Genomic DNA, 24,906 nt, shown 5'->3' on the forward strand with positions numbered 1-24,906 from the left:
GAATAGGCTGACTCGATTGCTGGTAGTATTTAAAACTTCTTTTTTGCCATAAATGTTTGTGTACAACTATATCTATGGAGCCTCAAGATGGTTCTAACAAGGTGGGGGACAACTTAGAAATCTTGAGTTGTTCTGAGATGTCGAATTGCTCAATGAACTAATTTAATGAGTCACATTAATAATTTTAACCAAACGTTAGATTATTTGTAAATTGTAAAAGTGGTCAGCCTTCATGTACCTGTGTTCAAAAGCTGGTGAATACCAACTTTCAAGGTTAGGATTCTTTACAAAATTTGTTTGCCAAAGATACTTAATTCTGATTTAACTTTTGTTTTTCTTGGTATGAGATTCGAAGTGTCAGTGGGGTTGGTCATCATTTTTAAATGTGAGAAAAAAGACATTAATTTAATATGAACAGCAGTATATTGAATACTTTAATTGTATGCCTTTAAACAAAATATTTCAAGATCCGTAAATTAATTGTTTTCTGCATCGGATGGAAAAAAATTGTTGAATTCATTCTGTAAGATTTTCATTATGACATCATGAAAATGGCCCACTTTGAATCTCCTATTTGGTTTCAAAGTTATCCCTCACGACAAATCACATTCTTGTCTGTCCATTGAATTGGCTATTCTTGTATTTTTCAATTGTTTTGTTCATGGGATGTGGGTGTAGCCAGCTGGAAAAGCAGTGATTGACTATCCCTAATTGCCCAGGGCAGTTAAGAATCAGTCACATAGTTGCAGACCTGGAGTCACAATTAGGCCATACTGAGTAAGAATGGCTGATTTCCCTCCCCAAAGGACACCAGTGAACCACACAGGTTTGTATTGACAGTGGTTACATGGTGACTGTTAGGATTTCATCATTCACTGTGGCGGAATTCAAACCAGTGTTGCCAGAATGCTCGCCTACCATTCTGGATTATTGTCGGAAGAGCACAGCAATTCAGCTCTTCCAGCACCACTAATCCAGAATCTGGTTTCCAGCATCTGCAGTCATTGTTTTTACCATTCTGGATTATTGGTCCAGTGACATTGCCATGACATCACCAACATATCCAGTTCTGATTTAAGTTTTTTGCATCAATAACATCCCATAATTTGATGACAAACTCATACAAAATATCAAGGAGCTTGCATGATTCCATTCTTCTGAAGTTTTTTTTTCTGTCAGCCATCACCATTCTGCATGGTTACAGAACATGTGGAAGTAACAGAGTGAAGAAGGCAAATAAATACAAGAGATTTGAGAATGTGTGTGAGAATTTTTTTAAATTGGAGTTGTTTGAGGACATGTTGAATAATCATTAATTCTGCAGTATGAACATCAAAGGAAAGGGACAGTGCACTGCACTCTGTCTAAGTTATCAAAATTTGGAACTTTGTTGAACATTGTCAACAAGAAAAGGCTGAAAAATGCAGAAAATCATGAAGCTTATTGTTCTTAGTAGTAAGATGCTTCAATGAATTCCTGTCTGAGTCTTAATTTTGAGATGGTGTCTCCTGCACTACCTTGTTTCCACCAGAGATTAGATTCTTAATTTCTTTTAGCTCTTCATTCTGCATGGTTGTCAAAGCAATTCAAAATGAACTAATGGAACAAACCAGCATTTAAAAAGCAATATCGCCCAGTACTAACAACGGCCTAATGGATAAACTCTGTTGGAAATCATAAAATGGTTACTGATAGAAGAAGGTCATTCAGCTTCTCGCGTCTATCCTGGCTTTCTGAAGGATAAATTCACTTGGTGTATGTTGAAGGTATTAGGTTGTGAGCTAGTCAAGCAGGCTGTTTTGTCCTGGATGATGTTGAGGTTTTTGAGTGTTGTTGGAACTGCACTCATTCAAGAAAGTGGAGAGTATTCTATCACACTCTTCATGTGCCTTGTGGATAGTGGATTGACTTTGAGGAGTTGTGTGTGAGTTACTCAGTGCAGAATTTCCAGCTGCTAGACTGCTCTTGAAGCTGCAGTATTTATATGGCTGATCAATTTCCATTTCCAGTGAATGGTAAAAAGAGGAAGTGCTGGAGAAACTAAGCAGGTCTGGCAGCATCTGCAGAGATAGAAATGGACAAAACCAATCAAACCTAACATTCTTTAGAATGGTTCCCATCTTGAGTTTGATTCATTGGTGCATGTTTGAAAAGGGCTTTGAGTTAAGAAGCTGAATGGTTCTGGAGGAACTTTAAAACAGTGAGTCATTGAGCAGGTGGTCTCCAGCAAGAAAGAATCTAAGCATGACCAACTTCACATCAAGTGATATTGCCATCATTGAATTGATCACCATCAACATTTTCAGGTTTAACATTGACTAGCTTGGCACCACATCCATGAATACTGACTCACCGATGCTCAGTAGCAGCACTGTGTACTATTGACACAATGTGCTGCAGAAATTCACCGTGGTTCCTTAGGTAGCACCTTCCAAACCCATGACCACTACCACCTCGAAGGGCAAGGTCAGTAGATAAATGGGAACAACACTACCTAAAATTCTCCTTCAAACCACTCACCATCTTGATTTGGAAATATTTCACTGTTGGGGTCTAAATCCTGGAACTTCCTCACTGAAAGCATTGAGAGTACAAGTATATCCGTGCCAAATGAATTGCAACGGTTTAAGAAGGCAGCTCATCACCACCTTCTCAAGGCCAACTAGGGATGGGTAATAACTAGTGGCCTAGCCAGTGACACCCAAATCTCATGGGGGAGAAAGAAATTAAAAATCAGTCTGATAGGACTGTTGATAACTTTATTTACTTTGCTGATTAAGGATAGACTGATGGGGGTGGTGTTGGGGTGGGGGGATGTGGAAAAGAGGCGAGAGGGAGCCGTAATTTGCTGGGTTGGAGTTATCCTATTTCTCTTCGTGTGCATGACATACCTGAGCAAGTTTCTACATTGCCAAGTAGATTCCAATTATGTCACTCCACTGGAATAACTTAATGAGGATACATGATTCTGGATTAGTGGTGCTGGAAGAGCACAGCAGTTCAGGCAGCATCCATGGAGCTTCGAAATCGACGTTTCAGGCAAAGATGAAGGGCTTTTGCCCGATACGTCGATTTCGAAGCTCATTGGATGCTGCCTGAACTGCTGTGCTCTTCCAGCACCACTAATCCAGAATCATGTATCCTCATTAAGTTATTCCAGTGGAGTGACATAATTGGAATCTACTTGGCAATGTAGAAACTTGCTCAGGTATGTCATGCACACGAAGAGAAATAGGATAACTCCAACCCAGCAAATTACGGCTCCAGAATCTGGTTTCCAGCATCTGCAGTCATTGTTTTTACCACCTTAATGAGGATACATGGCTAACTCTGGAGCACATGTCTTCAGTGTTATTGCCAGAATGTTGTTGATGCCCATTGCTTTTTTTTATAATCTCATTACTTTCAACTATTTCTTGACATCACATAGAGCAAATGGAATTGTCTGAAGTCTGGCATTTGTCATGCAGGAGGCCTCTGGATAGTTTGTGATAGATTGTCTACATGGCATTTCTGTCCGAAGATGCTTGAAAATGCTTCAGCCTTGACTTTTGCACCAATGTGCTGGACTCTTGCATCATTGAGGATGGGGATATTTTTTGTTTTTCCTTCTCCCAGTGAGTTTGTTTAATTGTCCACCATTTATGATTGCATTTGGCAGGACTGCAGAGGTTTGATCCATTGACTGTGGATCTTGGCTCTGTCTGTCATATGTTTCTTGTGCTGCTTGGTGCACAAGTCCTGGTTTCATACCTTCTTCAGGTTGACCCCTCATCACACATGATATGTGTGGTGCTGCTCCTGGCTTGCCAGCCTGCACTCTTCATGAACCCAAGCTAAGCTAGCAGCTTGCTATTACTGGTGGTTGTAAATTTGCCAAATGATTTTGATATATTAAAATCAATCCCATTTAGCATGTTCCTTGTACTACCCATCATAATTGAGGATACCTTCAATGTGAAGATGGAATTTTTTTCTCTGCGATAATCCGTTCTACCAATACTATTATGCTTGGATGCATCTGACACAGATTGGTGAAGAGTTGATACATATTTTTGTCTTTTGTTTACCATCTGCTGCAGCCCCAGACTAGCAACTATATCATTTAGGACACAACCAGCTCAATTAGTACTGATTTTGCTGAGCCATTTTTTGTGAAGGACATTGAGTTCTTCCACTGGAGTCTGCCCTTGCTGCCTTCATGCATCCTCCAAATGGTGTGAAGTATAAATGATTCATCAGCCCAGGGGCCACAAGAGGAAGTAATCAGGGTCAGGAGTCGATGTTGAGTACTTCCAGGACAACTCCCTGCTGATTAATGAGTGCAGTACCAACTCTCCCATCACATTCTGGTGGTTCTGTCTGGTTGATGGGCCTGGCTTCCCTCGATATTGTGTTGGTGTTATTTGGGATACAGATATTCTCGCATTGTTGCTGGTCTTGTTTGAGATGGCTCTCCCAATTTTGCCACAAGCCCCCAGATATTAGTAGGGAGGACTTCGTTGGATATTGTTCCCAATGCTTTGCTTGATGCCAGATCATCTGGCAGGTATCCATTCTTTCAATATAATGGTTAAAGTAGCTTGTTGGGCCATTTTAAAGAATTAACTCCATTGCTGTGATCTGATGTTGCATTTAAGCCACAACAGGTGAGATGGATGATTTTCCTTCCCTTAAGAAGACCTTAATTTTTTTTAGATTTTGTGATAATCAACTATTGTTTCATGGTCACCATTGGACTCGCTTGTAATTTCAGAAAGAAACTGAAATTTTGACATCTTTTTATGGTGAGATTTTGAACTGCTCTCCTGAGCGCATAAACTTAAGCCTCTGGATAAGTATATTATCAGTTAGAATAGTATAATTTCATCACTTCCTCATATTCCTCCTTTTTCGGATAATTGTCCAATTTCGTCCCGGTGGATCTTGCCTCCACCAGATTCCCAGGCAAAATGTTACATTCCATTTAGATGCTAGTTCACCAAAATATCTCAGTGCAGTTTTTAATTATGGCCACATAGAATAAATTGTTTGATAGGACAGAATTAAAGATATACTTGCTGAAAATGAATTCTTTCGTAGAATTTCCTTAAACTTTGTTCATAGGCTCAAGCAAATACACGTGCTGCAGTTCTTAAAGAGCAACTTGAGAAAAAGAGAAGAGAGGCTTATGAAAGAGAAAAGAAGGCCTGGGAAGAACATGTAAGAACTTTTTTTCTCATTTGAAGTACTGTCCAATGTAACTTTTATTCTTGCTGAAAGATTTATGCTTTCTACCTACACTGTCTGTTTCAATGTTAAATGATCGAATGTGTTGTATGCTAACAATAATTAAAATTATTCATGATCAGAATATTTGGTTATCTGCAATTGGTACATTTATGTAATGCTCTTTTAGATTTTAAGAAAAGAGAGATTTGTGTCCAGGAAATGAAGGATAGACGTGAAACTAATTTTGAGCACTTTAAGCATTTATTTACAAAGATACATGTTGGAAGTTTGCATCACCTGACATTACAGTCATAGTCTGTTCCCTTATTTTTCCTGTTCCTGTACTATTATTTTGTTGTCCTTCAAGGATCTATTCTTGGTCTCCTATTTCACAAGTCCATGCTGCTGCTCGATGATCTCTTTCGAAGGCACAGCCTTATTTTCATAGTTCACAACATCCAAATTTGCCTCAGTACTACAGTCTGTCTGATTGATGCACTGTTGCTAACTTTTTGGAGATGCTTATCTGGCATCCAGATTTAAGTACAACTCCTTTGCATTTAGTACAAGATGGCTGAGAGTAAGAAAGTAACAGGGGTAGGAGGATTGAGTATTGTGGGAGTTTACCAAGGGCAGGGGTTCAAGGACATGAATAAAAAGTAAGTCAATGTTGATGAATCAAACATCTGTAATCTGTAGTTTGGTTAGATGCGACACATCATGGGGAACAGCAATGCAGAGATTTGAAGGCGATGACCAGAGTCTCCTGATGCTCTGGGAGACTAAAATTTGATGATTAGGCAATTTGCTGTGATAACGGTTAATGAGGGTTTAAGATTTTTTTTAAATTCAGAATGCGGGTGTGGCTGGCTGGGTCAGCTTGCATTGCTTATCCCTAGTTGCCCTTTGAAGGTGGTGGTGGCCTTCTGGTCAGTAACTTTTTGGGAAATTTATCTCCGGCCTCAGGGGACTGTCTGTCCGTGTGGAGTTTGCACATTCTCCCCGTGTCTACGTCAGTTTCCTCCGGGTGCTCCGGTTTCCTCCCACAGTCCAAAAATGTGCAGGTCAGGTGAATTGGCCATGCTAAATTGTCCATAGTGTTAGGTGCATTGGTTAGAGTGAAATGGGTCTGGGTGGGTTACTCTTTGGAGGGTCGGTGTGGACTGGTTGGGCCAAAGGGCCTGTTTCCACACTGTAGGGAATCTAATCTAACCTAATCACTGGGGAAGTCTCGGGGGGGGGTTAAGGTATATTAGGGTTTGAATAGTAGATAGCTAAAAGAAGAGATCAGAGGTGAGCACTGTTACCAAGGTGAAAGGAAGGTGGATTTAATGGAGCTAAACGCAGGAACTTGTGTGCTGATTCTCAGGTTAACCTAACAAGAAACATTGAGTTGAGTTTAAAGAAGCTTTTTTGAGTTATGAGTATGCTCCTTTCAGTTTTTTGTAATGGTAAGTAGAAAGGAATTTTGGCTCATTTTGGATGTGGTATCCGTGAGACAGATGAGTAAAATGTGAAGCTACTGACGCCGGGTCAAGGTAGAATAAATGTGGAAACTGACCCGATGGTTCTGAAAAGAACTAAAATATCCACACTGATTTAAATTATGAGATGGACATTGTACGTGGAATGTAATATGGTGACAAATAAGAGCTCTTAATTTTCAGTGGCGAAGCTACCATGGTACATATTAAATGCCCTTTTAAAGCTTGGAAGAAACTGCCAAAGGTTTCTGAACAGAAAAATCAATAACTTGATGTGGGTCAAGAAGAAAATAGTTTTGCTTGGGTTAATTTTTATTTCAGATTATCTTGTGTTAGAGAATCATAGAATCTACACAGTGCAGAAGCAGGCCATTAGGCCCATCGAGTCCACACTGACCTTCTGAAACGCATCTCACCCAGACCCACCCCGCTACCCTAATCCTGTAACTCTGCATTTCCCATGGCTAACCCACCTAGCCTGCACGCCCCTGGACAGATTTGGCAATTTAGCATGGCCAGTCCACCTAACCTGCATAGCTTTATAAGGAAGCCCACATAGACACTGGGAGAATTTGCTAACATCACACAGTCAGGGCCTGAGGGTGGAATTGAGCCAGGTGCCTGGTGCTGTGAGGCAGCAGTGCGAACCACTGAGCCACCCTGCCACCTCCTCATTAAACGGTTTGTCGTTTTCAAGTCATTGTTGTAGAATCTGAAATGCACTGCTGGGAAGACTAGGGAATTTAATATTTACTTTAAGAGGAAACATTTCAGGACAAAGACAATAAACAAGGAAGTAGAGTTAATTGGGTAGTTCCTTCCTGCAATGAGACCTGTATGTTTGTAATTCTATGACAGTAATACATACACTCTCTCAAATTTTGTTCAGCTTGCAGCAAAAGGTTTTAAGCAAGTATTTGCGGCTACTCCTACGGCATCAGCTGCATCATCATCTTCTTCCCCAGGAAGACAAGCATCAGCCCCATCTTCCAAACCCCAGTCACCAGCCAAGTCCTGTACACCTGCTATTTCCATGACTGCTGCACTGAAAGATGTAGGCATTGTAAGTGTATCTTAACTTTCCTTTTGAAAGGATGTCTTCTTGAAATATGAAGTGACTGTGACTTGTGTTTTCAGTGGAATTATATATCATACCCATGGCTTTTGTCCCGTAAAAGGTATTTTTACTTGTCGAATGCATTTAACTCCTTGCCTGTGAAAGGGAGTGAGGCACAGTGTTTCAGGCACATAGTTGTTGAAGATTGGGCGGCACGGTGACTCAGTGGTTAGCACTGCTGCCTCACAGCACCAGGGACCCGGGTTCAATTCCCGCCTCTGGCAACTGTCTGTGTGGAGTTTGCACATTCTCCCCGTGTCTGCATGGGTTTCCTCCAAGTGTTCTGGTTTCCTCCCACAGTCCGAAGACATGCAGGGTAGGTGAATTGGCCATGCTAAATTGTCCATAGTGTTAGATGTAGGGGAATGGGTCTGGGTGAGTTGCTTTTCAGAGGGTCGGTGTGGACTTGTTGGCTCAAAGGGCCTGTTTCCACACTTACGGAATCTAATCTAATAGCGAGAAACTATTTCTGCTGCTGGGAATCTCTAAGTAAGTTTAAAATGAGAGCCAGAACTTTAAGGAGTCAAGTTATGAGAATCTTGGATACACAAAGGATGATAGAAATTCAGAACTCTTCTTCAAGTGGCAGTTCATGTTGTATCAGTTGCTCATGTTAAATCTGTTATCAGCCAAATGTGGGAATATGGAGTTAAGTTGGAGCAGGCCTGAAAGGTCAAATGAGTTGTTCCGCCTATTCCTTATGATCTTATGAATCAAGATCTCATTGAATGGCAGACCAGCCTGTAATGACCTATTCCTGTTTCTATATCTCCAAACAACCATTGCTGTCCATAAAACTTCAGAGACGTTTTGATCTTAGGAGCTAAGTGCATTAATTACAGCTAAGCTCCATGATCCCCTTGCCCGACGTGTTTGTGTTTGAACGATAACAAACACCTGGAGGTGAATGTTGATGAACTTTTCCCATGTAAAAACAGAAAATTTCAATAATATACAACAAATCTGTCAATATCCTTGTTTTTTTAAGTGGAATTTATTTACATATTTAACACAGTATTGTGAAAAAAACAGGTGAATCTGATTCAGTGATTTATAGGTGGAAGGGACAGACAGTGCTTGGCTCTAGATTTGGGATGTTGCACTGCAGTTCTGTTAAAGCAGTCTTGCTCTAAAACAATCCACCTTCTGTCTGTTTTCAGTTCCTGGCAGATTTTGTATGTTTTCCACAGCTCTCAAAGTGTCACATCCTATTGGAATGACCTGCAATCTATGATGTAACGTAAAATATAACTGGTTTATTGATTTCCTTCTGGACTCGACTCGACTATGTGCCTCTCTGGTACCCCATTCCATGCTGGTTAACTCTCTCTTTTTCCTGCCTTCTCAAGCCTAAAAAATCATTGTATTGTGAGCAGGAAACAGCGGTGGGCGATAAGTTATGACCTTATAAGCAATGCCCACATCTTTCAAAAAAAAACTTAAGAGGGTCACAAGAATAACACTATTTCACTTTTCTTTCTGGTGTCAGGAAGGAGAAACAGAAACCGTGAAGGAAATATCTGAGGAAATGAAAAAGACTGGTGCTTCCATTATTCAGGTAAGTGAGTGATTTTATGCATCAAATCTAATTTCTGATTAAAGATTAACTTAGTGTCCTAGCAGTTTTTTATATTCCTGGAGCATATGTGTTCCTGTTCATTGGGCACCATTTTTCTTGCTTCTTTTTTAAACTGGAATTTGTATGTATATTTAACACAACATTGTGAAACAAACCAGGGAATCTGATGAATTGGGAAGTTTTTTCAAAGAGTGGGCTCAGTGGGAATGAAAGGCTTTTATCATATTTTGCTCCTATCAAAGGATAATGTAGAGGTTTGGACCACAGTAATGGGATTGGTTTCTGGTTGCTGCCATGTAGAAGTGGCTCAGAATTAACCAATTGAAGAGTAATTGTAATGCTTCAAAATGACATCAAATTTAGTGAGATCCTTAGTTGTGAGGAGGATACAAAGAGTCTTCCAGAGGTCTTGGATAGACTAAGTGAATGGCTTGAACATACCAGGTGGAAAATAATGTGAATAAGTGTGAAGTTAATCATTTTGAAGAGTAAAAAAAAATTGGCAGAATATTTTTTAAATTGGAGAGATGCTGGGAAGTGTCGGTGGACTTGTTCATGAATCACTAAACATCCAGTGTCCAAGTTCACTAGGCAATTAGGAAGACAAATGTTGGCCTTTGTTGCAACAGGGATTTGAGTATAGGAGTAGAACTTGTTGATAGTTCTGTGGACCCTTTGTAAGACCTTACCTGGAGTATTGTGTACAATTTTGGTCCCCTTATTGAAAGAGGAATATACTTCTCCATTCGTGGAGTGCAATGAATATTCACCAATTTCCTTTCTAGCTTGATGGGATTATTCTCTGAGGAGATATTTAGGTGTGTGTTTGTTTATTTATGTATTTCCCTTGAATATTGAAGTATAGTGCTAGGCGCATTAGTCAGAGGGAAATGGGCTGAAAATGTGTTGCTGGAAAAGCGCAGCAGGTCAGGCAGCATCCAGGGAACAGGAGAATCGACGTTTTGGGCATAAGCCCTTCTTCAGGAATGAGGAAAGTTTGTCCAGCAGGCTAAGATAAAAGGTAGGGAGGAGGGACTTGGGGGAGGGGCGTCGGAAATGTGATATGTGGAAAGAGGTCAAGGTGACCTCTTTCCACCTATCACATTTCCGACGCCCCTCCCCCAAGTCCCTCCTCCCTACCTTTTATCTTAGCCTACTGGACAAACTTTCCTCATTCCTGAAGAAGGGCTTATGCCCAAAACGTCGATTCTCCTGTTCCCTGGATGCTGCCTGACCTGCTGCGCTTTTCCAGCAACACATTTTCAGCTCTGATCTCCAGCATCTGCAGACCTCACTTTCTCCTCCAGAGGGAAATGGGTCTAGGTGGGTTACTCTTCGGAGGGTCGGTGTGGCTGGTTGGGCCGAAGGGCCTGTTTCCACACTTTAGGGAATTTAATCTAATTGAAATTTACAAAATGTTTACAGGGTGTGTCAGGCTGGAAATAGATCAAGTGGTACCATTTGGCTGATGAGTCCAGATCTGGAATACATAATCTTGGGATAAGGGATTTTAAGTTACAGATGAGAAATTCTTTCACTCAAAGGTTGATGAATCTTCTAAGTTCTCTGCACAAGTGGGCTGCAGAGGTTCAATCACTAAATGTGTTGAAAGAAAGTGATAGATTTCTGGAGACAAACGAATTAAGGTAGGAAAATGGTAGTTGGATGATCAGCTAGGACCGAATTGAATGGTGATATAAACCTGACAGACAAGTAATATGCTCCTCTTCATGTGTTGCTATCAGGCACACGGGCATAATCAATCAATCTAGAACTTGGAAGGAACCAGTGGCATGTCCAGCATATTTTAAGTGCTTTGTCTCCATAGCTTTCTTGATAACTCCAAGCCATAGCCTATATTGTGGAACATATTGGTCAGCATTTATTTGGCCTATTGTTCTTTGTCAGAAGTTGAATTTCATTCTCGTTCGTCACACAATGGCCCACGTTTTTCAATCAAGGTCAGAAACCCTATTTTGTATCCTAACCAGACAAAACCATACATATTTAGCTTTGGAGGAGTTCTCTTTTGTGAATTTCCAGGTCAAGATCCTTCTGAACTGTGGCGTTTTGGTCCAGACCAGGAATCCATGCAGCCAGCATCAGTGAGCTGGTGTTGAAACATGTCCCTTTTTTCTGACACAGCCTGTTTTATCAAGGTTTTAGGCCCCATTGGAACTTTGGCAGCCGCTGAGAGAACGTCATTGGGAGAGGGAGTGAAGTGCCAAGGGGGTAAGGTGGATGCAGAGGCCAGGGTGGCAGATTCTTTCATTCCTCCCACTTCCCATAGCAAAGTAGTCAAGTAAGGGTGCTGGCAGGTGGGACTAGATTGGGTTGGGATATCTGGTCAGCATGGATGGGTTGGACCGAAGGGTCTGTTTCCATGCTGTACATCTCTATGACTCTAAGTCAGAACCCTCAAGTCTGACTAACTCAGAGTTAGGGATTTTCTCAGAGGGTTACTGCTGGGTAACTGCCCATTGGGAAATTTCACCTCGTGCGTTGAGGCTTCGCATGGCACAACACTTGTCTTTCAGGGTACATCTGGCCCACAACCATCTAGAGAGAGAACATCTGGACCATTGTTCTTAGAGTCTTTGATATTTCCCTTTCCTTGATGTTTCCAAATTTGGCTATGTTGTGACTTCTGATTAACTGTAGTCAGCTAGAACCTTTTTCCTACAAAGTTCCCACTTTGGACAAAAACTAGATTTTATTGCCTTTCTTCCAGAAGGAGAAGCAAGAAATTTTGCGCAGGTTAAATCAACATTTTAAATCTCAGGAAAACCATGATTCAGCTACAGTATCACACCAGATAAATGCTGAGCTGTCTAAAACTAATCGGCTTCAACCTGAAGAGCAGCTCGAGAGTGGGCCTCCCTTCGCAGGGGAAAGAAAGAAGTGGGAAGCAGAGCCTCCGCCTGTATTTCCTCTCGCACAGCTCACACTTGAAGAATCCTGCTCAGGGACAAAAGGTGAGAATGAAGAAGAGTTCAAAGCTTTACTTTCAATGCCAATGATGCACTTTAAAATAAAAGTTAATGCTAAAATTAAGAAGCCTACAGGAAAGTGCACAGTGTACACCAAATGGAATGCCACCAGTTAAAGCTACATAATTAATATCCTGCTCAACACGGTACCAGGAAGTAATTGTTCTCCCCTTGAACCAATTGGCTTGGTATAGTCAAGAAGGGTGAGTGTTGGAACTCAATGAATATTGGCTGTAGTCAGGATTTAGGCATTGTGGGTCCTGAGAACAGTGAGAGGGCATCTAATCTGTTTTCCAAGTCATGAAGGGGTTTGATCAGATCAATTTGAAGATTGTACTCCCACAAGGGAGTGAATCCAAAATAAATGCAAGGTACTCCCTAACAAATCCAATAAGTCAGTCAGGGGTGACTTTTACCCAGAGAATGTTGAATATATTATACAAGAACACTTGATGATAATTTTAAGGGGAAGAGAATCTGTACATGAAAGGAAAAGAACGCTTTTATTATTAGGTAATATATGACTGAGAGGATCCGCTTGTAAGTTTGCTCGCTGAGCTAGTGGATTTGTTCTCAGAGGTTTCGTCACCATGCTAGATAACATCAGTGAGCCTCTGATGAAGCGTTGATGTTCTGTCCCGTTTGCTATTTATCTGTCTCGGTTTGTTGTGGTGGGTGATATCATTTCCAGTTCTGTTTCTGAGAGGTTAGTAAATGGGGTCCAAATCGATATGTTTGTTAATGGAGTTCTGGTTTGAATGCCAGGCCTCTTGGAACTCCTTTTTGTGGTTTTGTTTAGCTTGTCCCAAGATGGATGGATTGTCGAACTGATGTTCCTCTTCGTCTGTGTGTATGGATACCAGTGAAAGTTGATCATTTCTTTTGGTGCTCATGTATCCTGGTCTTCCTGTTTAGGTCTGTTGAGCAGGAATTGGCAGACTGCGCATATCGGGTAACTTGTTGTTCCCGAATACGTTGTGTAAAATGTATTCAGGAATAATTGGGTACCCAATAAATACAGTTTGCCGTTTCCTGCACAACAGACCTAAGCAGGAAGACACAACACGCCCACGGATTCTCACCACCCTATCATACTTCAAAGACATCTCCGAGATGAAGACCAGACTACTCAGGCCCCTAGGCATCATGGTAGTCCACAGACCTAACACCACACTGAAACAGCTCCTGATGAAGTTAAAGAACCTCGTACCAAAAACCAGCAGAACGAATGTCGTATACAAAATACCCTGCAAGGACTGCGACAAACATTACATTGGACAGTTGGGCAGGAAATTAGCCACCAGGATACATGAACACCAAAGAGCCACCAAAAGACATGACTGGTATCCATCCACACAGCCCAAGAGGGACACCCAGTTTGACTGGGATAATACATCCATCCTGGGCCAGGCTAAACCAAGACACGCACGGGAGTTCCTCGAGACCTGGCATTCAAACCAGAACTCCATTAACAAACATATAGTTTTGGATTCCATTTACCAACCTCTCAGAAACCGAACTGGAAATGATATCATCCACCAGACAGACTGAGACAGATAAATAGCAAGCGGGACAGAACACCAATGCTTCACTGGAGGATCACTGATGATGTTACCCAACATGGTGACGAAATGTCTGAGAACAAATCCACCAGCTCAGTGAGCAAACTTACGACCTGAGCTACAAATCTTCTCCAAAGTCGGGGTGAGAGGATGCTTGTGTGAAGGCGAAATGATTCGTATTTGCATGTAAAACTCCAGGAAATTCGACACTAATTCCCTTTCTCCTTACAACTGTAACACCATGAGAAATCTGGTTGCAATAAGACCATCTAATGTGAATATTTCACATGATGCAAGCTATTGATTGTCTAGCTTTCTATTTGTCTAATCTTGGAAATGTTCTGCTACATTTTGTTTTAATTTTTGGCCTTCTGTATTTTTCCCCCCAAATTTACTCCTCATCTTTTCCTGTGGTATTGATTTTCTTGCTGTTAAAGAGCGGGTTCGGCTGGAATTTTGCGACAACTAAGTTACTCTGTACTTGTAACCGTATGCAGTGAGCAGCCACTAGAGTGAAACAGTTAATCGCAATTGTGTGTGATTACAGGATCAGCTTGTTTCTCTGTCAGGGCTTTAGGAAGTGAGTGTGGAACAACTGTGTTTTAACCATATTCGTTCACTGGTGAGGGTTACAGCAAAAAAGCAGTTGAATGCAGGAATCTGACTGATGACAGGTCAGGTCGAGGGTACCTTGTACATGTGGAGTTTAATTTCTGTGATGATTTGCCAACTTGATTGCACAAAGATCTAACCTGCTAATGACGTATGCTTCGTCTGTTTAAAAATAATAGCTCAGACCTCAGGAGAAGTTATCCAACTGTTCCTTAAAGATGAACCTCGTAAAGTTTGGGAGAAAGAACCTTCTGATACTGTTTTGAAAGCTTTAGGGGAAGCAGAACTGCAACTTCAGACAGGAATGTTGTTGGATGAACCCTCCGTTAAAAGTAAGTAACTACAAAACTTTGGATTGTGTTTTATTTTTGGGACCAACAGGTGGATGCAGTTATCCTCAGCACCCAAACTCATGGGCTTAGTGCACTGTGAAACAAATCTTATTTATTGAAATGGGTTTCAGGATGGGAATCATAGATGTTCATTTTTTTTTTTGCTTTTTCCCCTCTTTGTTTGTACCCAGCAAAAGACTCTCGGGCTGAAACGACTGAAGAGACACTCACACTGGTCATTGATGCTGCCAATGACAGCATATGTCAAAAAGGTCCCGATGAAACTGTTGAAATTTCAGTAATTGCTCCTGGCCAGGCAGCCTCATCAGAAATTCAAACAGCAGACCAATTAGAGATGAAGAATGCTCAGTCAAGTGAAAAATCTATTTCTGTGTCAAAACCAGTAGAGTTTGATGAGAAGATAGAAGGTAATTTTTAAAAATATTTTGCTTATGTTCCTCATTCTTTGTTAGATGTGACCATGAAATATTTGAAATAACGAACACTGATATATTCAAGTAGTGTAAAGAATAGACTGATGGGATTAGATGGAGTGGTGGTAGGATAAACAATAGTCTGGACCTGTTGGCACAAAGGTCTGTTCCTATGCTATCCTGTAGCACAGCAATATAGATGCTTTAACTTGGGTAAAATGACAAGCATTCATTTTGGAGGGCTTGGAAGTGTTTTAGGATTTGTATGTACAATAGTCCCCACTTCCCACGGGAGATATGTTCCAAGACCTACCATGGAAGCCCGAAATGGCGGATAGGAGCAAACCCATTCATTTAAATGGAAAATTTACCTTCCCGGCATACCCCTGGTCCCTGGTTCTGGAAGGTTCCCTATCATATGTTCGGGCCACGGTAAACAGCGGTAACTGAAACTGCGGAAAAGTACTCCTTGGATATGGGGATTGCCCTGTACTACTTGAATACAGCAAATAAACTCTACTTGTCAATTTGCTATTAAGTAGCTTGCTGATTTGATCACTTGATAGATCTTTGAACCTTAAATTGGTTTCAAAAGAAATTACTGGTCTAATGCAGCTTGTGATTCTTTTTAATTAGAGTCATGGAGCTGTATGCATGGAAACAAGCCCTTCGATTCAACTCATCCCTGCCAACCAGACATCCTAAATTAATCGAGTCTTACTTGACAACACTTGGCCCATATCCCTCTTAAACCCTTCCTATTCATATACATGTCCAGCGGCCTTTTAAACAACCTCCTCTGGCAGCTCATTCCACCCTCTGCATAAAAAAAATTCCCCTTCGGTTCTTTTTATATCTTACCCCTCTCTCCTTAAATCTATGGCCTCCTAGTTTCAGACTCCACTATCCTTGCCTATTCACTGTATCTGTGCCCCTCATGAATTTATAAACTTCTATTAGGTCACCCCTCAGCCTCAGATGCTCCAGGGAAAATAACCCCAGTGTATTCAGCCTCTCCCTGTAGCTTAAACCCTCCAACCCTGGCAACATCCTTGTAAATCTTTTCTGAATCCTTTCCAGTTTCACAACATCCTTCCCATAGCAGGGAGACCTGAATTGCATTCAAAATGCCCTGACCAGTTGGTGCCTTCTGTGTTGGCATAAAGAAAGACAGAACTTGGAGTTACAGAGCAACTTTTCACAACCTTGGTGAATTTCCCAATCTATCACCATTTTTTTAAAAGAAATCTGCTGTTCTGTTTTTCACACTGAAGTGGACAACTTTGTATTTATCTGTGACCTACTGCATCTGTCATGTATTTGCCCACTTACCCTTTTCACTTAGCTCACCTTGAAGCCTCTTTATTTTCTGCTTAACGGTTTTTCAGTTCCTCCTAGATTTGCATCATCAACAAACTTAGCAATATTGCATTTGATTCATTGATATAGTCCAGACACTGATTCCTGTGGCTCCCTACTAGTCACTGTCCTTCACTCCAAAAGAGACAGAGATTTTATTCCTACTCTGTTTCCTGTTTACTTACTGATTCTCAGTCCTTGTCAGTATATTATCCCAAACCCATCTGGATTAATCTTGCACGCGAACCTTCTTCAAAGCCTGTCAAAAGCTTTCTGAAAATCTAAATACACCAGCTAGTCCGCTGGTTCTCCCAGATTACATCTCAAAACCCCAATAGGTTTTTCAAATGTGATTTCCCTTTCATCAGCTGTTGACTTTGTCTAACCCTATTGATAGTTATCAAGTCTCCAGTTCTTGCACCCTTTTTATAATCAACTGTAACATTTTCACTACTATTGGTGTTCGGGTCATTTGCTTTGTAATTTTTGGGTTTTTTTTCCCTCCCTCTCTCCTTGCTTAAATTGTGGCATTACATTTGCCATCATTAGGAAGCTCTCTAAATGAGGCTGAATGTACTGATAAAGGTTCTTGACAACTGAGTATTTTAATTGACCACTCCAGTATGCTGAGGATTTGCAGAAAATTAGATTAGATTACTTAGTGTGGAAACAGGCCCTTCAGCCGAACAAGTCCACACCGACCCTCCGAAGAGCAACCCACCCAGACCCATTCTCTTACATTTACCCCTTTACCTAGCACTACAGGCAATTTAGCATGGCCAATTCACCTGACCTGCACGTTTTTGGACTGTGGGAGGAAACCAGAGTACCCGGAGGAAACCCACGCAGACACTGGGAGAATGTGAAAACTCCACACAGACCGTTGCCGGAGGTGGGAATTGAACCTGGGTCTCTGGCGCTGAGGCAGCAGTGCTAACTACTGTGCCACCATGATACCATTGTCTTGCTTATGGCCAAAAAAATCCTTGCTTAATGTGTAGCAAGCATTGGATTCAGGTGTTGCACTGGGTATGGCATAGTATTTGATGGTGTTAAAACCTGTGGTTACTTGTTGGTTTTAACTTTGGCTGGCACACCAAACAAATGATTCCATGTCTTGTGCAAGACCTTTTGAGTACGGAAAAAAATAATTCTTGCATGTCTTTGCTCAACCAAAGAATCCTTCTTATAAAACAACTACTCCTGATATATTGGAAAACCCATCAATATTAAAACTTCATAAGAAAGGATGCATTGAAACCTGAGACATTCTAAATCTAGAACAGTCATCTCCTGATGCACTATAAATGAGTATGCAGTTCTTGCCGCATTTCTTGCAAGGTAACTCTTGGATTTAATAGATACAGTCACTACCTATTATCAGTTGAAATGCAGAGAATAGATGATGGTAGTTATATGTACATGGGACATATACAGGGGAACCTCTATTATCCGAATGAGACAGGCAGGCACGATTTCGTTCGGATAATCGATATTTCGGTTAAACGGGATAAACGCCTTTCCTCTGAGGCTCGGAGTATTTAAAGTCTGCTCCCAGTTCAGGAGACTGCAGCAGCACACAGGCACGTAAGACCTAGCCTGCAATACCACTGCCTACCGCCCCTGGCCAATACCGCTCCCCGATACCACTGTCCAGTACTGCTCCCCCACCCCCATCCCCATCCCCGTCCAGCACTGCTCCCCGCACCCCCATCCCTGTCCAGTACTGTCCCCCACATCCCTCCCTGTCCAGCACTGTCACCCAGCACCGCCCCGACCCCGTCCAGCACTGCCCTCCTGCACCCGTCCAGTACTCCCCCCCCCCCCCCCCCTCCCCCCCCCCCCCGCCCCCAGCACCCCCATCCCTGTCCAGCACTGTTCCCCGCACCCGCCCCCCCCATCCCCGTTCAGCACAGTTCCCTGCACCCGCCCCCCCCATCCCGTTCAGCACAGTTCCCCGCACCCTGCCCTCCCCAACCTGCCCCCATACCCATCCAGCACTGCCCCCCACACCCTCACCCACCCACCCCCATCCCTGTCCAGTACTGCCCCACCCTCCCCAACTTGACCCCAATCCCCGTCCAGCACTGCCCCCGCACCCTCACCCACCCACCCCCATCCCTGTCCAGAGCTGCCCCCATTACGCCCCCCCCAACCCAGTCCAGCTCCATCTCACACCCGCACCCCCATCCACACCCAACACCGCCCGCGGACCCTCTCTGGGGCAGCCGGACTGGACACCAACAAGGCTGCTGCTGCTTTCTTTGTGTGGTCAGTCTCCAAATAGAATGTGTGCGTGCACGCACAGCCACAGTCACCACTTTTTACTGCACCTTTTTGACAGGTTCCACGTTTGCCCTTTACAGGACCATGTTGGAGAGATTATCTGGGAAAGCGGGGGAGGGGGTTGAGGGTACACCCCTCTGTAGAACTCCAAGGAAAGTGTGGGGAGAGAGAGAGAGGGTGGGATGTCAGTTATTTGGAGACGTTGCTTGTTTAATCACTATTAACAATAGATGCGATGTTGGAAACATGTCTTTGATGTAATGTTCCTATCGGGACCTCGATCTCCTTTGGATAATCATCCAATTTTCGGATAATTGGTATTCGGATAATTGAGATTCCTCTGTATATCTGAATGCAACAGTGTGGTGTTTGAACACTATTTTTGAACTTTTTGCCTTTCATCTCTCATCAGTATATATAGTAACTGTAGTCTAACCTTTGTATAAGTGGTTACAAGGTTTTGTCAAAGCTGGGGAAATGCAAATTTGTTTGCCACACTTAAATTTTTTACTGAATTGTGATGCTGCATTGACATTTGTTAGAAGATCAAACTAAGGCAGTCTTGCGTGTTTATTATTTCTGAAATATATTTGACATGCTATACGTAATATATTTAATTTTATGACTATTAAACAATTTCCAAATATATTAGGGAGCCCTAAAAGTGTGTGTGTGTGTGTGTGTGTATTTATGTATGTATGTGTCACAATTGGGTAATCACTTTTTATTGGTGTGTGAGGAGATAGCATTGATAAAGCCATGAGCTTGTCTTTTCCCAAAGAGCACGTAATGAAACAATTCAGACTTTAGTTATTAGTTCACCAAACGTTTCTGTGTTCCCTTCAGAGCCAGAGGACTTGGAAACTGAGGCACTAGAAGAAGGAGAACCAATAAGTAAAGATAAAATGTCTGTGGCCCCCATTATATTTGGTGCCTGGGAAAAAGAAAGTGATACAAAAAGGTGAATGGACTGAACAGGCTTTCTGTTGGGTATTGTTGTAAATGTTTTAATTGTGCCATTGTTGCCTTAATTTACATGTTCAGTGTAGTACTGTGAAAATACACAGATTTATATTTATTTAGTTATTTCATAACCCAAATATGCCCCAAGACACTCTGCAGCCAATTAAGTAATTTGGAAGTATAGTCACTTGTAATATAGGTGTGTAGGATCAAGGCTTGCCTACTGTGGACAATTTGTGCATTTCTTAATCCATCATGGAAGGGATCCTGTCTGCTGAAAGATTTTACTGTTCTGAAAACTTCTTTCATCAGTTGTTAAACTTTCTAAGTAAAAAGCAAATAGAAATTTGCTTTAAATCTTGGCCTATTTGGCCACATACTGAAAGTAGTTATTACTTGAGGTGAAACTCAATTCTTGATGATAAAGATACTGTTGCCAGTGATCCCTTTACAGTACATTGGTACATGCAGATCTGGCACTGAATCAAGTATATTTTCCGAGGAAGTATTGTCCTGTAAATTCTGTAACTGTCACCATGCATACAAAAATTAATTTGTGCTGCTGCATGTTTCAAAACAATTCAGTTAGCTGGAGACAGAATCTTAATCGTGAGTTAAAAATCACACAGCACCAGGTTATAGTCCAACAGGTTTATTTGGAAGCACTTGCTTTTGGAGCGCTGCACCTTCTGATGAAAGCTAGTGCTTCTCGATAAACCTGATTGACTATGACTATAACCTGGTGTTGTGTGATTTTTTTTTTAAACTCTGTCCACCCCAGTTCAACACCAACTCCACCAAATCCTAATTGAGAGTTTGTAGTGATTTTGCAAGTGAGGACTCTGTGTTTCTTAGGTTTGTCTTGTGTGTTTTGTCTTGTATGCTTGTTGATATTGCTCATGAGCACATTTTGCAGACTGAGTCTTGTTTTATTGTGTTTACCCAGATCACTAGATGGTGCTGTTGCTCAGGCAGAAAAGACAGAGGAGGATGTGCTCAAAACCAACAAATACAGTGAAATGCCAGACAGCAAAGTGGATGCTGGTCAGTGCCAAGTGTTTTTGTTTTTAATTTGATCAATTTCCTTTATCTCCTAAAAATGGAGAAACTTCCATTTTCAATATGTTACCCAATGGAAATGGTTTTCTGCCTTCAACTCCAGAGTCCTTTTTTATTGTATTTCGAGCAATGAGGCAGAAATTGGACTGAAAGTAAAATTTGTTTTGTTTTAACATGGCTAAATATCCTGAGTAGTCTTTTAATTTTTGGATTCTCATAGTCAGAGTTATGGAGATGTACAGCATGGAAACAGACCCTTCGGTCCAACCCGTCCATGCTGATCAGATATCCCAACCCAATCTAGTCCCACCTGCCAGCACCCGGCCCATATCCCTCCAAACCCTTCCTATTCATATACCCATCCAAATGCCTCTTAAATGTTGCAATTTTACCAGCCTCCACCACTTCCTCTGGCAGCTCATTCCATACACATACCACCCTCTGCGTGAAAAAGTTGCCCCGTAGGTCTCTTTTATATCTTTCCCCTCTCACCCTAAATCTATGCCCTCTAGTTCTGGACTCCTTGACCCCAGGGAAAAGACTTTGACATCTTTACGTTATCCATGCCCCTCATAATTTTGTAAACCTCTAAGGTCACCCCTCAGCCTCTGACGCCCCAGGGAAAACAGCCCAGCCTGTTCAGCCTTTCCCAATAGTTCAAATCGTCCAACCCTGACAACATCCTTGTAAATCTTTTCGGAACCCTTTCTGTTGTGTTATTTATGCAACGCTTTGTCAAATCAATGCTGTCTTGTATACAAATACTTTTCAATTCAGGATCAGATTCTGCCATGGGAATGAAAATATATAAATGGCCAAAACTATAAGTGACACGCACAGTTTCCATGTCTGAATAGTTAATTTCATTTTTACTAAAAACACATATTTTAATCCACAGCAAATTGTACTTAAACCATTTTCTTTATCAAATAGAATGTTGCAGGAGTGAAATCCGAGAAAGTGAACCTCTTTTCCAGAAGATGCCATGCCCACAGGACAGAGCAGCAGCTATGTTGTCAAGGGAATCCTCACAGGAAGAGTCACCAGGCCCCAGGCCATTGTTTTGGTCATTATCACCAGCAAATTTCAAAGACAAACATTCTCTCTTAATTGGGCTGTCAACTGGATTGTTTGATGCAAACAACCCAAAGGTATGCAAGCACTTTGTTGTGTTCACAGTACCCAATGCAGAGGTAGTGATCACGTCCTTCAGGGAATCAGTAGATGCAGGAATACTGCTAAAAGCCAGTTTTTGTTGCCCATCCCAAAATGCCTTTGAACTGAGTGGCTTAATAGGACATTTCAGAGGGTAATTAAGAGGCAGATATGTTGCTGCAACTCTGAAGTCACCTATCAGCCAGATCAGATCAGACTGGCAGATGTGAAACACATCAGTGAACCAGATACAATTCTATGGTGATCAATGATCGTTTCCTGTGACTTCCCAGATTTTATACTAACTTGATTTAAATTTCAACTGTGATTCTGCACCTTGAGCGAACTAGCATGGATGGCTGGATTGTTCATCCGAGTAGGCTATTGTTTTGCTCTCTTAGTTATGTTTCAAAAGAAAAGACGCTGTTTGGTTAGAAGAAGCCAAAATAGTTTTGAGAGGAGTTATGAACTTTGTTGATGAGGGAAATTCTTGTGGATGTGATATTTTCAATTTCTGTACAGCTTTTGGTATTGTAACACAAAAGCAACAGATGCACAAGGTGAGAAGGTATGTCGTATGAGTCAGGCATACAGGGTGGGTTCAAAACTGAAAAAAACAGGAAAGCATAGGGTTCACATAATTCGTTACTGCAGAGATCGGTGACCAACTGTGACTGGCTCTGTTTTCATGGCTCTGAGTCAGAAAATAAGATCTGAATTGACAAATGACACCAGACTGGAAACCGGAGAACACCAGTATCAAAGACGTGAATGTAGAGTGAATGTGATCAGTGATTTAGCTCTCTAGTTTTGGTAATGCCTTTTCAGAGTAGGTAACAAACCAGGGACCCTTGAGCAATGTCAGTTGCTTTTGCTAATGGTGATCAGTGTCCACATATGTTATCCAGTGGTTAGGCACTGACAGACTGAAGGGAAGCCTGCTGAAAAGGTACAAACATTGAATCCCTGCAGCCTTTGTCTTGCAGCTCTTTGTGAACATCATCCTCCGTTTCTGAGATGTAATGCACCACAATGACCACAAGGTGTCTGAGCAGAAATCGGCCATTCAGCCCATCAAGTCTGCTCAGCCATTCATTGAGATCATGGATGATCTGATAATTGTCAATTCCACTTTTCTGTCTTTTCCCTAGAATCCTTGATTCCTTACTGATTAAAAATCTGTCTGTCTCAGCTTTAAATATACTTAATGACCCAGCCTTGACACCCCTGAGCTACAAAGAATTCCACTGATTCATTATCCTCAGAAGAAATTCCGCTAGATTTCAGTCTTAAATGGGTGATTCCTTACTCTGAGATAATGCTGTCCCACAAGGGGAAACAGCCTTTCTGCATCTACCCTGTCAAGTCCATGAAGAATCTTGTATCTTTCACTAAGGTCACAGTTTCATTCTTTGATTTTCCAATGTACTCAACCTCTCCTCATAAGACAGTACCTCCATACTTGGTATCAGCTTAGTGAACCCTCTCTCGACTGCCTTCAATGCCACTGTTTTTCCTTAGTTTTTAGTGTAGATTTTCTCATTGCAGATGCTAAGGACCTGTTCACTCCCTGACCTCAACAAAATGTTTAAGACGTACGTTGATGATCTTAATGCATCTGATGCTCCTGAGGATAATCTTGAACTAGATGAAATAGAAGATGAGCCCAACAAGGATGAGTACCACTCTGATTCAGACACGTATGTTTGCAATTATTTCAATTGTTGTTTTCAGTGCATTCTAGATGATTTCTTTATTTAATACGTTTAATGGAGTTTTTGAGGGAAGGTCCCACACCTTTAATATTTAATGTAAGTCTGACAAACAATATTTGTGCATATGTTTTAATGTAATAATGAAGGCAGCTGTTGGATCCTGTGTTCATTCTCGAGTGTGCCAATCGCTTTCTTAGTTCTTGAGATGCTTCAATACCAAAATACCATCCCATCTCCTGTCACACCAGAGATCCAAAATGTCTGACCATTGCTATACAACCATCAAAGATGCCCTCTGTTCCATTCCCCTGTCCACGTTTTAGAAAATCAGATCACTGAACTCTGTTGCTGTTTCCAGCTTACAAGCAGAAATTGATGCATGAGGACCCTGTACAGAAAGTAATGCAGTATTGGTCTCCGGTAACAAAAGAGCTTCTATGAAACTGCTTAGAGTCAGTGGACTAGTCCATATTCAAAATGTCAGCGGCCAACCTCAATGAAAATGCCATCACTGTCACAGACTGCATTAGTAAATGCGTGCCAAAGGAGGTAATCTAAATGTTCCCCATCCTGAAACCATGGATGAACCAGGATATCCACTTTCTATTGAAGTCTAGGTTTAAGGCATTCAAATCCGGCATATCTGGTATACACAGGAAATCCAAGTACAACCATCATAAGGCTATCAAAGATCCTAAGAGGCAATGCTAATCTAAGCCTGAGGTCCAGACCAACCACATGGCCACCTGTTGTTAGTGGCAAGGATTATATTACATCATTGGTTATAAAGCAAAGTCAAGCAGAATTGAGGGCAACAGTCCATCCCTACCTAACGACAAGCTCAATGTATTCCAAGCACACTTTGAACAGAAGGTCAGTGAAACAATGCCTCCTGTCCCAACAGCCTCTGATTCACCTGTACCCACAATCACTGTTGCAGACTTTAGATTGGCCTTGAGAGTGAACCATGAAAAATGACTGGCCAGGATGGAGTCCCCAGCTGTGCACTCAGATCCTGCTCTGACCATCCAGCAGGAGTATTCGCAGA

At 41.7% G+C, this 24,906-nt stretch overlaps 1 protein-coding gene across 7 annotated transcripts in view; it reads left to right on the forward strand.

Moving 5' to 3' along the window:
• The window catches only part of nek1 (NIMA-related kinase 1), a 167,102-nt gene that overhangs the window by 101,230 nt on the left and 40,966 nt on the right, over nucleotides 1-24,906 (forward strand). For 6 of the 7 annotated variants that reach the window (XM_043703514.2, XM_043703532.2, XM_087974070.1 and 3 more), the window contains 10 exons: nucleotides 5,107-5,202; nucleotides 7,585-7,758; nucleotides 9,302-9,370; nucleotides 12,123-12,366; nucleotides 14,735-14,887; nucleotides 15,079-15,315; nucleotides 19,813-19,927; nucleotides 20,876-20,973; nucleotides 21,922-22,139; nucleotides 23,692-23,843. In XM_043703514.2, coding sequence (XP_043559449.2) covers nucleotides 5,107-5,202; nucleotides 7,585-7,758; nucleotides 9,302-9,370; nucleotides 12,123-12,366; nucleotides 14,735-14,887; nucleotides 15,079-15,315; nucleotides 19,813-19,927; nucleotides 20,876-20,973; nucleotides 21,922-22,139; nucleotides 23,692-23,843 — 1,556 coding nt within the window. The remainder of the gene's footprint in view (nucleotides 1-5,106; nucleotides 5,203-7,584; nucleotides 7,759-9,301; nucleotides 9,371-12,122; nucleotides 12,367-14,734; nucleotides 14,888-15,078; nucleotides 15,316-19,812; nucleotides 19,928-20,875; nucleotides 20,974-21,921; nucleotides 22,140-23,691; nucleotides 23,844-24,906) is intronic. The other variant, XM_087974056.1, reaches the window with a different exon arrangement.

The sequence above is a fragment of the Chiloscyllium plagiosum genome, unplaced genomic scaffold, assembly GCF_037043375.1.
Source record: "Chiloscyllium plagiosum isolate Xiang-an unplaced genomic scaffold, Cpla_swu_hap1 HiC_scaffold_2, whole genome shotgun sequence".
Lineage (NCBI taxonomy): Eukaryota > Metazoa > Chordata > Chondrichthyes > Orectolobiformes > Hemiscylliidae > Chiloscyllium > Chiloscyllium plagiosum.